Source organism: Anoplophora glabripennis, unplaced genomic scaffold, assembly GCF_000390285.2.
Source record: "Anoplophora glabripennis isolate ALB-LARVAE unplaced genomic scaffold, Agla_2.0 scaffold407, whole genome shotgun sequence".
Taxonomy (NCBI): domain Eukaryota; kingdom Metazoa; phylum Arthropoda; class Insecta; order Coleoptera; family Cerambycidae; genus Anoplophora; species Anoplophora glabripennis.
The window spans coordinates 159,064-175,670 of NW_019416501.1; the positions used below are offsets into that span (position 1 = coordinate 159,064).

Below are 16,607 nucleotides of genomic sequence, written 5' to 3' on the forward strand. Positions count from 1 at the left end.
TTTTCAAAATATTGCACAGTAAAAACCAAGGTCCTTAGATACTTGAAAATTTAACCACATATAGAAGGGCTCTCAAGTTTTCAAACGCTTTTTGAAAAATTCGAATCCGTCAATTAGGAGAGCTCTGGTGCTTGTTTAAACATTCTAAGATCTCACTCAGGTGATGAACCTGAAATTCCAAGGACCGTACAACAGAAATAAAAAACAAAATACACGCTAGATGCGGTCATCCCAAATCTCCGCATTCAAGACACGCCGATTTGAAAGGAATGTCTTGGTTTCCTTCAGAAATTCTCGAAGTAATTAGACTCCTCGACCGCAGCGGTTTTTTCCCCTCTTCCTTCTAAGTATACCCCCCAGCGTTGACAGAGTCCTAATTACCGTCCTGGTACGCTCCTCCGTATATTTATTTTGGGAATTATGAGAAGCGAAACCGAGATAAAACGGGGCAGCGATAATAAACAATCGCCCAAGGCCTCTTAGATTGTTTATTAGGCGTGCGCGGGCTGCTACGATGAGCGATTTCTACGAAATTTTCGTCCGAAAAATCCTGGGAAGCCGAGAAGTGCGCAGCGAATGTAAACCTTCGGTAAATACGGTTTCGAAAGTCTTGTTGCTTATCAAATTGAAGTAATGATGGCACTGGGTTATTTGCGTAACATTCTACCTCCCCTATCTTTTTTAGCTCCATAAAATAGTATAGTCCAGACATTGAAGGTAAAATACCGACTTCTATCATCTGCAATTTAAGACTGATTGAACTACTAGTAGTGACGTCACTAGTGGATGACGTCAATGATGTGACGCTTTGTACTATTTAGCATATAATAAATCTTGTATTTATTGAATTAGGCAAGCAATGCGAGCGCTGACTTTCATCATTTGCGATTTAAGGCTGATTGACCTACTAATAGTGACGTCACTAATGGATGACGTCAAAGATGTGAAGCCTTGTACTACAGACTACAACGACTTACCTTTAAGAGGGTCAGAATCTTCTGGGAGAGATCGTAGTCGAAGTTGGAGTACTTCGAGTTGGACATGTCGTATATGAACACGATGCCGGCTTTCTGCGTGATTGGGTTCTGCAAGGCACAGTCGAGTTGGTACACCACCCCCTGGAGGGTGGTCTGATGCGTGCTATTCGCGGGTGTGTGCTTGTGAGCGGTGAACACAGCTATGGCGGCGTCTGTTGAGTCCCTTTTTGGCTGCAAAAGAAAACTCAGGATGCATTTGGCTGTATGAGGTTCTTAAAGATAACGAAGTATGTTTTAAATGAAGGAGTACATCGAAATTAATATTTTTTACATCATACATTTTTCTTAGTGTAGCCGTCCCGTCGCAGTCGGGAGCTGCCAACTGCAAACTCGTGCCATATGAACCTCGAATAACATGCACAATAGAGGAGGCACAAAATTATCCAATCGAGTCTCGTCGTATGGGCCACTTACGAGGATTGAGTTTTTTGGTGAATGACTCTGATCGTTAAACTCGATAAGGTGCTCCAGATCCACTTGACGAGCTGACTTTAGCAGAAGTGCAATCGATACAGTCAATTGCTATCGTCGACAGAGATATGTTTTAAGATGTTTTTGTGAGTTTTACTCATATATCATAGTATATACTGAAAATATATGTGTAGGTATTTTTATATCATAAATATAAATAATATTTTATCTAATAATCTATTATAAAATCAAAAGATTATGCAGGTATACAAAACTCTCAGCGTGAAAACATATGCATAGAAATAAATAAGTAATTGATATATTTCCTAAAATGATAAAAGTACTGCAAAACTGTTATATAAATTTGGCACTAGTCCTAATTAATTGTAAATTAAATTATCTAATAATGTTTGTAGATAATTTAATAAAAGAGATAAAAGTTTTATAATTCCAAGTTCCAACATTTACCTCACATCTATCCCAGAATAAATATTTACACTCGGCTTTTACTCAGTTTCTATGCAATCCGTATAAAAGGTGAAAGTATACATAAAATTAGATATAAGCACGTTCACTAGGTACGTTTTTTAGACTTGGAATCTTAAATGTATACAGTCCGTACAACAAATATCGTACGAACTGTACCTCGGGTGTCGAATGCGGTTAATTCCAAGACAGTGGCGCAGGGGTCTTCTTGGAATTCTATCTTTACAAATATCGTACGGACTGTACCTACATACAAGGTGAGTGACATGTGTGTGTGTACATTTAAAACATGACATGTGTGTGTATATATTTAGAAGGTTGTAGATTTTAATGTGTAGAACTTTTTACGAAAAAATTAAGAGTTTTAAATGTTTAAAATAATTATGAGTTACTTTTAGAAATTAAAATATTATTATTAATTAAATAATTTGAAATTTTCAGAATCGAGATATTTTTTAACCTAGAAAATGATAAAATAACGAGACAAAAATTAAAAAAAAAATCAATTTTTGACAATTCAGGAAATTTTTAAAAATCTTGAGCGACCTCTAAAAATCTTTTCAGAAGACACGAAAAAAGAATCGTATTTTTTTGGGCCACCCTAATATACAGGGTGTCTCCAGATCGTCTAAGCCCATAGCTGTAAATATTAAAGTAAAAAAAAATCTTGAAATATTATTAGACAAAGATTATGTGAGACAGTTTGTGTCAAGTACCGTTTTTTGTAAAAGATATAGAAAAATTTTCTTATGAAAAGTTTCTGACAAGGTTATGTTTATATCACAATTTTAAACACGATTCATTAACTTTGATATATTTTCATTTATCACTGAATCGTGGAATCAGAGCCATCGATGCCAAATTGCTTATAATTTTAATCGTCAAAAATTTGTCCTAATAAAATATTTCGACATCTTGTACGAAAACGGCTCTCTATCTACACTGTAGCTTGAAAAAGTAACCTAGAACTGATTTTTTGACTATTTCACTTGTAAAAAGTGACTAAAATGATACAAGTGATGAAATGTGTAGTCTTATCTTTTTTCAGAACCTGGATCTGTGACTAACACGAGTACGTTCTCCTTCACCGACCACCAAGACGACTCCAAACGGACCCTACGCGCGCTACTTACCAGGATTGTGAATTTTCCGGTGAGCAACTCCGATTGAAGCGGCTCGTTGAGGGGGTCAAAACGGCACAGGCCTTCCCGCTGCCTCGTCATCTCGTGCTGGTCGAAGAGAGCTAGCGCGCGCACCACGTCGAACTTCCGCGCGTACAAGAAGCGCACGGCCATCGACCACGCCACCGGCCCGATCTTGCGGCGGTACTTGGCGTTCACTTTCTCCAGAAACTCGCGCGTCGCCTGAAATGAGAGAGTCAATTAATAATGTACCAAAAACTACTAAAAATTACTTAGGGGTCAGATTTATACAAATAAAAATAGTAGTTTTCTCGGTGTAGAATGCAACCTTAGCGCAGTATCTGCCAAACTTTTTTATCCAACGGCACATTGGACAATGGGAATTTGTTTCGCGGCACACCAAATAAAAATCCCAACAAAGTTAATCGTCAGCATCATCTACCATGAAACGAAAAAAAATGTTTCAGGCACATCGTACGTACTTTTAGCAGCAAAATTCGAATCTGGTGGTTCCTATCTAAGATTTCAAAGTAACCCCCATCCCCACCTATAAAGGTTTGGGCAGAGGTACTGATTTTAGCACTAATGTATATCCCGGCGGAATGATTAAATTTTGCTAATTCACATTTTTTTCATATGGTGCATTTCTCGAAATATTTTAAAGTTTGAGGTTTAAAAATATACCCGGTATAATTACAACCATAATTCAAAACTGTAAATTTGAAATTTTTAGGAGTTATTGTACGATATATTTAATAATATTCGTTAACAAAACGTCATAAATCATCATAGAATGCAAATGTTTAAGGGATTTGTCAGATTAATAAAAACAAACGTAGTAGTTTTCGCAGTGTAGAAGGCCGTGAAAAAGAGCTGGGAAATGACCATTTCGCGACTTTTTGTTTGTTTGTTTGTTTGTAATTATGAAATCTACCATGAAAAAAATCAGCGCGATTGTGGAAGATGCTAGGGATCGTCCAGACTAATAATTAGTTCATTTGTTTATAAGGCCATAACTTGTAAACTATTCAACTTACCGATTCCAGATTTCGTATGAGTTATTAGACAGTGATAAGGAATGAGAGCATGCGATGCCAAAACGTTCTGGTAATAATAACGCAGTTTAAAAATGTTTAATTCAAAAGTCATAAATAAATTTCTTCTGTTTATAATTTTTGATCTAATCAATATTTTTTGACACTCGAGAGCTAGTTTTGTAGGTCTTTTGAAGACGAAAAAACTTTACGTTACTTCTTACTTTACTTTAAGACTTTACTGTTTTCTCGTGGAAATGATCGGAAAAAAGTTATAAGCGAAAAACGTGAATTTACGTAAAAATTATACAATTAACCAGCCTGTAAATAATCTTCCCCCCATTTTTATGACTGTGGAAACTAATATGTTATTGTACATAATATTTAGCATCTATAGTGAAAAATTCAGCTTGCCGAAACAAAAAGTCGCGTCCAACTCTATATTTCCTGGCCTACGTAGCTACTAACGAGCTTGTCAGATTATTAAAAACAAGGGAAGTAGTTTTCTCGGTGTAGAACGCAACCACTTCAGCCACTGGCTGACACAAAGGACTCGTGCTAATGGCATGTACGTTCACGTCTTGCGCGACCATAAAATGTGTCCCATTGAAGAACGGCACGCGAGAGAAGTCTATTTATGAAACGATTTTGATTTACGAGCGCGTAATTACCGCCCTAATTATGGGCATTAATTAATTTGATTAATTGGAACTCTACCGCCTCGTGCGACGCCCTAATCTGCTAAAAAATGACGGGGGTGGCTTTCAATGTCTCAGGGAAGCATATACGGATTTGCGTCACTAATATACCGAGCCAGGATTTTCTCTTTTAGATGAAAAAATGATCGTTGGGTACACCATTTATATTCAAATAACTACGTACGTAGTACAAGTTGTACTATACACCCTTTTTTTAGAACTTACATAGGGCGCACTATGAACGATTGGAACTACTTTAGAGTCAAAATCATAGAACTCTGGATAGAAAAAAGATAAAAAGGTTTAACAAGCGGCATTTTAAAGGTAAAGGGAATAGCTTTTAGGGAAAAATATCGAAATTGCGCTCGATTTATTAGGCTCAGAGAACGTTTAAACCTCGTCTTTTTCAATTTTTTTCAGAAAGTAGATTAAAAAATAAACCTAAACCTTTGTTATCTTTTTTCTATCCAGAGTTCTATGATTTTGACACTAAAGTAGTTCCAATCGTTCATAGTGGGGTGTATAGCATTTTTCGATAAAAAAATGTCCTGTAATTATAAAGTCGGAGTGGATTTGAAAAATTCTCCATGCAACAATGTAAGCTCTGTTAGTTTTAGTCTGAAATGTCCATAGAAAAATATTTAACGTGAGAATGATTAGTTTGAAAATTATACAGCTGCTGCCAAAAACTTTCACTTTCACTTCTTGGGAAACATTTTTGAATTGAGCGGAAAGTAACTGTCCACCAAAATAAATTGACACAAAGTAACACAACAAATAATTTATTTTGCAACTCAGTATTAAGGAAAAGCTTCCTACCTCACATTTATATCCCAAGAATTACCTGCCCGAGTGTACCTGCCAGTGTTTTTGGTTATTATCCTGGATATTAATGGATTATGACGATTTACAAATACCCTACCTTGATGCAGGAAAATGTACTTAAATGTACAATGCGGCAATTATAAATTGTATTGGAAATGATTTAAATAAAAATATTTACATTGAGATACTAAGCTTATTAATAATTATTGCAATTTTTCATTTATTCTAGCTTATTATTTATTATTTCCGCGAAAACAATTTTTACTTGTCTGAATTTCGAGTACGGGCAACCTGATATACTGAGGATTATTTATTTAGTTTCGAGAAAATTTAATATATTTCTCGAAAGATATGGAATTTTTGGATAAATTCTAATAGAATATGGATCAAAAAGTGTTGTGTAGAATTTATTCAAATATTTTGCCTATTTTCCTTTATAAGAAAAAATTACGATTAATATGAACTGCAATCATTCAAGGATTTAGATTTAGGTCAAATTAGGGAGTTTGTCTTGGTATATGTTATGTGAATTTTTTTCGCTTTTTTAAACCAAAATTTGGATTATTTTACACAAAGACCCGTCTTTTTCCGTTTATTTGGGTATTTTGCCTAATGTGACGAAACTAAACTGTTTTAATTTAATATTTTTCACATATGGCAAAATATCCATATGATATAGCCAAAAATTAATATCTCCAGATCATTTAGCATCCCCAGAAACCCCACATAACAAAATTTCAGTTCATTGGGTCGAATTTTATGGAAGATACGACCGAAATTAAATTAAAAAAAATTTTTTTTCAAGGCCCTGTATCCTGAAAACGGAAAAAGAACGCCCATGGTTTATAGGAACAAATTGTAATATTTTTTTGAAATTCTATCAGGCCTTGACTTTCCGCTAGCGTTTTTCAGAACACCCTGTGCAGCGTGTCCCTAAATTCATGTAACAAAATTTGGTCATAGATTCTTAAGACAAATTTAGGGGGCCCGTATTTTTTCTTTTTGCCAACTGGCCCCCTCTTTTGGAGTTACAGCCCCCTGAAGTCCGCACCTAAGTATATTTTTTTTTTTATATCTCAGAACCCTGTTGTACGAGAATCACTGAATTTGGTACACAGGGGTTTTATAACATGTGGAATCTCACAGTGCTACGTTTTTTGGCGGGGAACCCCCTTAAGACAATTTTTCGTGGGCCCCCTTGTCTTTGGAGCCAAAAAAATTTGGTCGCATATTTAAATTTCTTAAAAATTATCAGTCCACTAGAAAGCCATTAAATTTAGAAACTTTTTGTCTCTTTATACTTTTTTCGTAAAACGCAATGTTTTCGAGAAAAATGTCAAAATGTGATCGAATGCATATCGTGATTCGCCATTTTCCTCAAAAACATTGCGTTTTACGAAACAAATATCAAGAGACAAAAAAGTTTCTAAATTCAATGGCTTTCTAGCTAACTAATAATTTAAAAAAAAATCAAATTTGCGACCAAATTTTTCTGGTTCCAAAGACAAGGGGGCCCACGAAAAAGTGTCTTAAGGGGGTTTCTCGCCAAAAAGCGTAGCACTGTGAGATTCCACATGTCATAAAACCTCTGTGTACCAAATTTAGTGATTCTCGTACAACATGGTTTTGAGATATAAAAAAAAACTTCTTAGGGGTAAATTTCAGGGGGCTGTAACTCCGAAAGGGGGGACCAGTTGGCAAAAAGAGAAAATACGGGTCCCCTAAATTTGTCATAAGGATATATGACCAAATTTTGTTGCATGAATTTCGGGACACCCTATATAATAAAAACTGTAATGGTAATGCTAACAGGATAATTTAGTGACACACATAGACAGCACATCGTAGATAAAGACGAATATAACAGTAATTTAAAAAAATCCCAGAGAAATTTCCTGATATATCCAGATCTGCGAAATTCCCCGATAAATGCAGGTTTTCCCAGGTTTCCAGATGGGTATATACACCCTGAAATTACAAATTTTTCAATCACGTTTCATAATACATATCTGCAAAATTAACCATGAATAAGAACAATAACGCAAAATCAGGTCACGGGAACAATATATCATTCAAAATCTGTTCATTAAAACTTTCTGTTACTCCTCAACTCCCATTGGAAGATAAAATAACGCGCAAATTCCGGCTTTCTCAAATATCAAACTCCATATAACTCCAACTTCCGGAATTTTGAATGTTTAACCACCCCTAAGTTATTCGATAAAGCACTGAATGCGACTTGTGATACGGGCTGTATGAGATAAAGTATCCTTGTTTCCATTCTACATCACTGAATGAATACACCATAGTTCAGTAAAAATATTAATTAAATACGTTTAAAGGCACTTCAAAGTAAAACACCGTCCGTGAAAATAACGAATCGACACAAACACGTCAAAGTTGTATCGACTTTCCAGTCTGAAAAACAATGATCGCATAGTTCGGGGATACACGGCTTTTAACAGAACCGGACTCAGGTTAGTAACGTAATTTTAAATAGACCCTTAAAACTGTAACTTCCTCAAAATAGATCTTTTTAGTAGTGACGTCACATATGCCAAATAATAGGCAACCCCATAGTTATGAAGAATTTCTCAATATTTTTACTAGATCGATCGATACTTTGGACATGTACTAAAAAATGTCTTCTTTATCATGACCTTAAATATCACGATATTCTAACAATATTAGAAATATTTAAGACGTTTCAAACCCCAAGTGACAAACTAAAAGAATTATAAAATTTATGTATTTAAATTTATAGAACAACATTGTCTTTTATAGTAATTAATAAAGTAAAATATCATTGTTACTGATCATGCGCATTAAAGATAATTACATGAAAGTGAAGTAGCCTCGCAACAGGATATCATTCAAGAAAAGTTTGGTTATGGTCAAGACTACATCTATATTAAATCACTTAAAGAAAAAACACTCGATAAACACACTGACACAGCACAGCACCAAGAAAAACAATAAAAATACTTAGTAGTACTAGAAAATGCCAAGATTAAACAAAAGAAAATACGCTAATGATGACAATGATAACATATCAACAAGATCTCTCCTGCGTATGAAGCTATTCCTTACGAGCATGCGCATTAGGAATATCACGACTAATGTTAAATTTTTACTTTATTTAAATTTTCTTTTATACAGGGTGGGCCATTAGTGTGACAAAGTAAAATAACTCCCTTGTTACTCATAACACAGAAAAAAAGTTTATATAAAAGTTATACAGAATCAAGAAACCTAAACTACAAAATTAATTTGAAACATACAGGATGATGAATAAAAACGGGACACGGCAAATATAATTTTTAAATGGAACACCCTGTATATTTTTACACTTAAGGATTTCCGAGAAAAATCTATATGTGGCAATATAAATAGTTTATCATTTTAGTGCGAGGTTGTCAAGCTATGTAGTTACTAGCTTTTACCCGCGGCTTCGCTCGCATAGTGATAGAAAATCTTTCGTAAAAAATAATTTTTTTAATAAAAAGTATCCTATGTTACTTCTAATACCTCCAAGAATATGTGTACAAAGTTTCATGATGATCGGTTAAGTAGTTTTCGCGTGAAAGCGTAACAAACAAACTAACATTCACATTTATAATATTAGTAGGGATGTAAAAACAATGATCAAAGATCTAAATTTCAATCTTTTTTAACATGAATTCAGAAGAAATAGATTCAATAAAATAAAATAATAAAGTGATTGAAAGAATTGAAAGTGTAACAGGAATTACGTTTTTTGTATAAATAAAAAGATGCATGAATTTTGATCAAAATTGCTATAAGGTGTGATTCTAGACGATATAGAATAACGCGGTATTATTAGATTTCTGATAAAAAAATCACTCATGCGAATTTTCAAAATTCGACTCCAAAAATAATTGTAGCAGAATAGGATTTAATGAAATCGTAACTTCCATATGCGCCTTTCTAGGGTTTATCACGCCAATGGCGTGTATATCTAAATTGAAACACCCTGTATAAATATTTAAATACAAATTAATATCCGTAAATATTCGTAAACGTAAAAAATTGCTTTCAGTACGACTTATTTACATTGTATATAAATATATTAAAGGTTAACTTTGTATATTTTCCATTATTCCACGAATTAGAAAATGTAAATATACAATAATATGTACTTCAGCCTGTAGATTAGGCAACCTTTTATTCAAATCCAGCATGATTCTGTAGCATTCCAAGATAATTGCATATCAAAGTAAATAAGTACATACATTAAAATATAAATTAGTTTATAAGTTTTTGATTTCATTGAAAGTACTGACTGTATGTAAATAGTTGTACTTATTTACTGTATACTTGATTCGTCGTAGTATCGGTACATTATTATTCAAAACAGAAAGTTGTAATTTGCTATAATTAATTCATGATATTCTACATACTACAGATTATGGGTAACTGACGAATTCCAATAGTTGTCAGCTTTATTTTAATAAATTTTTATGCTTATAGACCTCCTCCCATGCCTGTCTTTATAGAATGATAATTTCCTAGAAATAAAATAATTCTATAGTTATTTCTTGCAACAATGACTAAAATTACGTTAGAAAGTGTAAGATCTTATAAATTGTATTTTAATTTTACTTCTGTTCTATTCTATTTTACATTTACGTCTAATGAACCTAAGTACTATGCTGATTTACACAGATTAGTATTAACACTAATCGGTAGTTTTAAATAAGTTATAATGGGGTGTTCACCAATTTTTAACTACATCGTAAAATAAAAAAGGATAAAAAAATATGAGACCCGTATTTTTTCGTTTTGATCTCATTTAAGTTTAAAAAAATTAGAATATCCTGCCTGGCGTCATTACACGAAATAGACATTGCCTTTATAGAATCCTACCTAAAAAATCGGTGTAGAAATCACTGGTCGGGCTTAGAAATCGTTAAAGTTATGCCACCCCAACACTATGCCAACAGACGTTTAATGTAAAAAGAGCGAATTCTCGAGCGGCTTTTGCCGTGGGACAATTTATTTATAACGCTGTTTTCCACATACTACTTTGTTAACTGTAAAGAGCAACTTAATTTCAACTTTTTTTTTCAAATTTTTCTTTTTGGATAGTTTTTTTTGGATTAATTAGAACCTATATCTACGATATTAACTTCTAAAACTGACGTTTAGTAATTAAACAAATAGTTGCAAAAAAACAAACGAAATTAATTGACAGCAGCAATTTCAGGATCAATTGAATCGGCCTTTGGCACACTTTTTCTATAAATTTCATCAACATCCATAACTTTTTGCAATAATCATGCGCAATTTTCGGGAACTGATTTTTCCGCGTTCGACCTTTATTTTACAGTTAACAATTTGGTGAAACACGACTTTAGATACATTCAATTGTAGGTTATTTAATTGCCTACAACATAAAATAACGAATTTGAGCAGTAAACAAGTGAAAAAACACGTAATTTTGGTACTTATTTGCCAACTTAGTCATTTTTTTTCGAGTTAGTTTTATAATATTGTCATTCTACATACCCTTCATCGTCCTAAAGTGCAATAAAATGACTACTATTTTTTTTATGTTCAAACTCTAATTCGATTGTACTACTACCTCATTCCAATTATTCGATATAGTACGTAAGTAGGCAATCTAAAAACTGTTTTATATATTTACGGAATTCACAAAACTAATGCAGTAATGTTTTTGCACAAGGGCTTTGGTTACATCCGGTGTACCCTAAGGGTCATTATTGCAACCGCAGCTGACTACCATGATTATAAATGATAATACAAAGCTGTTACGTTGCTAAAACTCCTACGATTTAACAACCCTACAAAAACCATTAAAACATACAAATATCTTTTTGGTTTTGCCATGCATGATTTTCTCACCGGTTCACATGTTAGGACCGTCAAGGCCGGAAGTGAATTCGAAGATTAGGAGTTTTCCTGATTAACACATGCATCCTCGTTTCGGAGGAAGTAAGAAGTGGAGGTAATCATGAATAATGGCAGGCGGCGTTATGAACTTAATTCGACTTCCGTACGTCTATTAGACGAACCGCGAGTACAAGTCGAAACAAAGCAGAGAAGATTGTATTACTGAAACACAATTTATGGTTTGAATGAACTAAATACGTTCTAGGAACGAGAACATTTTTGTGGTAAATCGCGATAAATGAAATCTAGTAGTAGGTACATAGTTATAATCTAGACAAAAATTCATACAAACATAAATAGTAGAACGTTTTGTTTTCGAAACCACAAATTTCGAACTTTGGAAATTGGATATACTCGTAAGTGTACAAATGGGCAACTTGCACATGTTTTTTTTTAAATCCCTAGAAATATATAATCTTATATAACCATGTACTGTAAATATTAGAAACTTCTTAGATGTCAATTGATAATAAATAATCAATCATTAAAGTTTGCCGCATAATAAATGATTGTTTGCATCCGCGTTAGTTCGTGACGTCATTTAATGCGATCGAGAATCGAATAAAGGAATGGCAGGAACAGGACAGCCCCACAGTATGAGCATAGTATTTGTACTACAACAGGCTAGAAACAGCCTTTTCACTTCACTTTTCTTCAAACATTTCCGCATGCGCATTTCTTTAGGTTAGGTTCCGTTTCGTCGGCTTGGTAGTTGTACAATGTACAGTAGATTGACGGCAGTCGGCCGAAAAGCGCGTTTGATCACGTGATAAAATTTATGTTTTTCTCAAACGCACTAATTGACGTCACAATCCGTTCTTGATCACGTGATAAAATTTAATATTTTCCATTTCCATTTAATATTTCTTTTAACACTGTTAGTTGGTAATTATAGACTATATTTATGCAGTCCTAAAAGAAATTAAATTTTCATGCAGAGAATAGGCGCTCCGGTAATTTTTTGAGTTATTATTATTTTTTATTTAAAATAAGCACTACAGAGTTCAATAAATTGAAAATAATTTCAAAACCAGGGTGATTCAGAACTTATCCAAAAAAAAAATCTGGATGTACAGGGGACCCTTACAAACACAATTTTGTAAAGAAAAAATTAAAAAGGTCAGTTCGAAAATGATTTAAAAATACACTTCTGCACGGCACTGGAAACTGGTCCACTTTAAAACCTGACCTCGCACAATGCGACCGGCATGGCGGTGTGATAAAAACGGACAAAAACTTTCGCAAGGAAAGAAATATGTAAATAGAATTTTATCGCACCTATTTTATATCGGAAAATTCAACTGCCTTTGCCTTATTAATTAATAACATTAATTTGTGTTTTTAAATAATAAAATCATTTGACATACCCGATGTTACAACAATTGCTCAATATTTTATCCAACAATGTGTAAACACATTTGGGTCCGTTGTACTCAGTTTCTACGAACTAACACAAATGTTGTCTTGTTTCACCATAACACAAATGCTTCACCATAAATTAAAACGATATCCATCAACTCCGAGTACACGCAAACCATTTTTGACACTAACTACCCATTTTTGACACTAACTACTAAAAACCTATTGTAAACACCACAGATAACAGGTAAATATCGCAACGACGATTGCAAAATCCGATTTCAATATTCGGAGTCGCTGACGTGGCGCTGAGGCCACGTGGCGAATGACGCTAGAGACTACAGTTGTCCAGCTATGTAGTCGTTGAATGTACTATAACTTCAATATTTTTTTTCTCGGAAATTAAAAACATTTTTTGAGGTAAATGGCGATAAATTAAACCTGATAGTACATAATTATTATAATCTTAACTACAATCTAGCGGTTTTCGGTGTGATATTTAAAAAAATCCAGGAAGTAGGTAAACTAGAAAGTTAGATAAGTTTTATTGAGGAAAGTAATAAATTATATTTTATATTCTTCGTTAAATGTCATGGTAATACATCGAAGACATTTGTACTAACCAATTTAGTAAGATGGTGAATTCGAGTTTCGGCTTATAGGTAATTTATTGTTTAATAATTTGATAAGAATAAATAAACTTTTTTATTGCTTTCTGATTGGGTTCTTCCAGTTGAGTAGATGTACTTTTACATAAACAAATAAATTAATTAATTAATAATACTAGAAAAATTAAAATATTCGCCGACTTATTTAATTTTACAGGAAATAGGAAATCTTAGGAAGGGCCTTACCGGAATCCTTAAATTGAAACATTACCCACTTAGACCAAGCAAATTAAATTTTTACTCGAAAAAAGTCCTATCCGCGAGATTATTGTAAAATTGTCTAAAGGAACATAATACAAGACATCTCTCATCTCGTGAGTCAAAAACTTTTATTAGCTAACTTTTCTATTTAAACAAATAAGTGAGGAAAACAGTTTTTTCACTTTGCAGGGAAAACCATCAATTTTAGCGAAAAGTGACTCTCAGACAGCTTGTAGGGAGTAAAATTATCTACAAAATGAGACTTGTTAAATTAAAATCGGTTAATAAACAAAAAAGTTATTGCAAAAAAACAAGAAAAGTGCCCATTTTTTAATTTGTTTATAACTATCGCATTTATTGTTAAAATTTTATAAAACCTATGACAAGTTGAGGGTTTTGTCATACTTTAAAAGTGTGCCAAAAGTGGGCGCTGTAGGTGCAATAGTTTTCGCACAATTCTATTTGTTTATAACGGAGGCTCCAAAAGTTATGAACTTTAAGCCTCTGTACAGGCGTTAATTTTCAACCAAACATGATTCTGAAAGCGTTATTGTAATCTTAAAGACGTAATTAAGCGACCTATTAAAAAATATCACCGTTTTTTGACATTAACATTCTCAAATTGTGCATTAAAAAACCGTGCGTTTTTCGCTTATAAATGATTTGAATAACATTGTTGCTATTTATGCTATCTCACCGAAAATAGATGCAATGGATAGCTGGCAAAAAAATACAGTTTTAAAATAAAAAAAGTATTTATTTATTTAATAATAGTAAAAGAATTCCGAATTGAAATTTTAATTAATATTCCGTTTAACAATTTTTGTTGTGACATTTTTGTAGAATAAAAAAAATTAAGTATAAAAGATGCATTTTTTCTAGGGTTCAGGGCTATTCTACGAATCCGTAAATATGCCCATTGTTATTTTTTCGTCGAGCTACCCCAGTTAAAAAAAAATAAGGTTCTACGATGAATAGAAGCCTAGATATTGCAAAATTTACAGCGCGCATCAATTTGAACTTACCCCACCACGCCGTCAGCCGCCGGACAGTTTACTTAACGAGTACCTTTTCTTTAAAGGGCTCGTGAGTCATTAGTTTTCCACATTTTTCAATGCAATTCACGGGAAATCGTAGTTTACGTCGTAAACTGTATTTTGCGAAAAGTTCAAGTCTTAATATTTATAAACAATTGCGCTACAATAAAAAAAATCTTATCTTGGGATTGGAGTTGGTCGTAGAGGGTACTTTTTTATTTTAAAACTGTATTTTTTTGCCAGCTATCCATTGCATCTATTTTCGGTGAGATAGCATAAATAGCAACAATGTTATTCNTTACACCGCATCTCGAAGCGTCTGGCGAACACCTACGGCCTATTTATATTCCGATCTTTCGGTTTTTAAATCCAATTAAGATTTCCTGTTTTCCGAGCGCCATTAACATATACCCGAAAAGTAAATATTTATGACACGACCAGCTCCTTATTTTTAGATTAGCAGACGAGAGGCTATCCTCGGGGTAAAGTGAAACGAAATTCCTAATCAATATCTCGAACAAAAAATAAGATTGTGTCTTTGAAACTCCCCAAGTGACCGACTAATAGATTTTCGCTAGTGTTTCGAATCACCTACCCGCAGTAAATGATAATTTTTATTAAGACTGACTTTAATGGCACTGATTTTTCGAAACGGCGGACACCCCGAAAGTTTCGGTGCAGACGCAAATGACGGTGGGAGTGAAAGGCCGACAATCCCAACGGAAGCGGGCCTCCGAACCGGAAGTACCTATTTACGGTCTCGTTAGGGCCCGTAAAAATAAATAAACAGTGCCTCGCGGTCCTGGAAACAGTACTTTATTGAAAACGTGACGGTGAACGCACTAATGAAACGCACGAAGTCTATTCCGTGCAAAGACTTTTGTAAGAATGAGGGCTGACAATCTTTTTTATTCGCCTAGCAAATGTGAAAATGAATCATATTCAGCCCTATTCTGTAACTCCCAATCGAATAGAAATGTATAAAATCGTATCGAGATCAACCCATCAAATCGGAATTGGGCAACATCGATATTAAAATATAACTTGTTTCGATGTCTACCATCGAAGTTGTTGGTAGAAATCGACGTCGATCGGTCAAACTCTGTCGAAGTGGTAGCTTAGATATCGAGATCGGGTCACGCATGCGTTGTTATGTTAGATGTGTCAGTTTGAGTTAAGCATAACACCACAACACAACAAATCTTTTTTTCTTTTCGTATTTTAAATCACAGAATTATAAAATATTTGTACGTCCATACGTACGTGTGTAGGTATATTTTTTATTTATTTAGGTATCTAATTTGTGCATGGTTTAAAATATTCTCTATCAAATAACTTAGTTTTACCATAAAGTAAAATTTTGTGCAGCGTAATGAAATCTACCATGTAGTTCAGCTGCTCTGTAGAAGTTTTTTTCTTTATTGGAGTCGGAACTGACATCATTAATATGGGATTAACATGGGATTTCCTATTAAAACACATCTGCAAGTCAATTGTGCTTAAATTCCACTTTTTATACCTGCGCTAAATCTTGTTAAATGCACATTTATCTTATTTTTACAGCCAATTTGTTGCATATTTCATATTTTGAAATTTCTAACCTCTCTAAATGTCACTTGGTTATTAAAGCAGAGAACACTATAGGCTTTTTTTCGCGAGTGAAGTCGTATGTTGTGGTATGTGTAGTATGAGTGAATATTACGTTTTTGCGAGAATAGTCAGTCATTTAAACTACTATGTGACATCACAAGTTAGGTTATAAACGTCGCCAGCAG

The 16,607-nt window shown here is 33.7% G+C and overlaps 1 protein-coding gene across 1 annotated transcript in view; it reads right to left on the bottom strand.

Annotated features, from left to right (window-relative positions):
• LOC108910012 (tyrosine-protein phosphatase non-receptor type 9) overlaps positions 1-16,607 on the bottom strand; it is a 143,409-nt gene that overhangs the window by 99,640 nt on the left and 27,162 nt on the right. Inside the window, exons 2-3 of the mRNA XM_018714499.1 lie at positions 3,068-3,298; positions 978-1,208 (exon numbers count right to left, since the gene is read on the bottom strand). Of these exons, the coding sequence (XP_018570015.1) occupies positions 978-1,208; positions 3,068-3,298 (462 nt within the window). The remainder of the gene's footprint in view (positions 1-977; positions 1,209-3,067; positions 3,299-16,607) is intronic.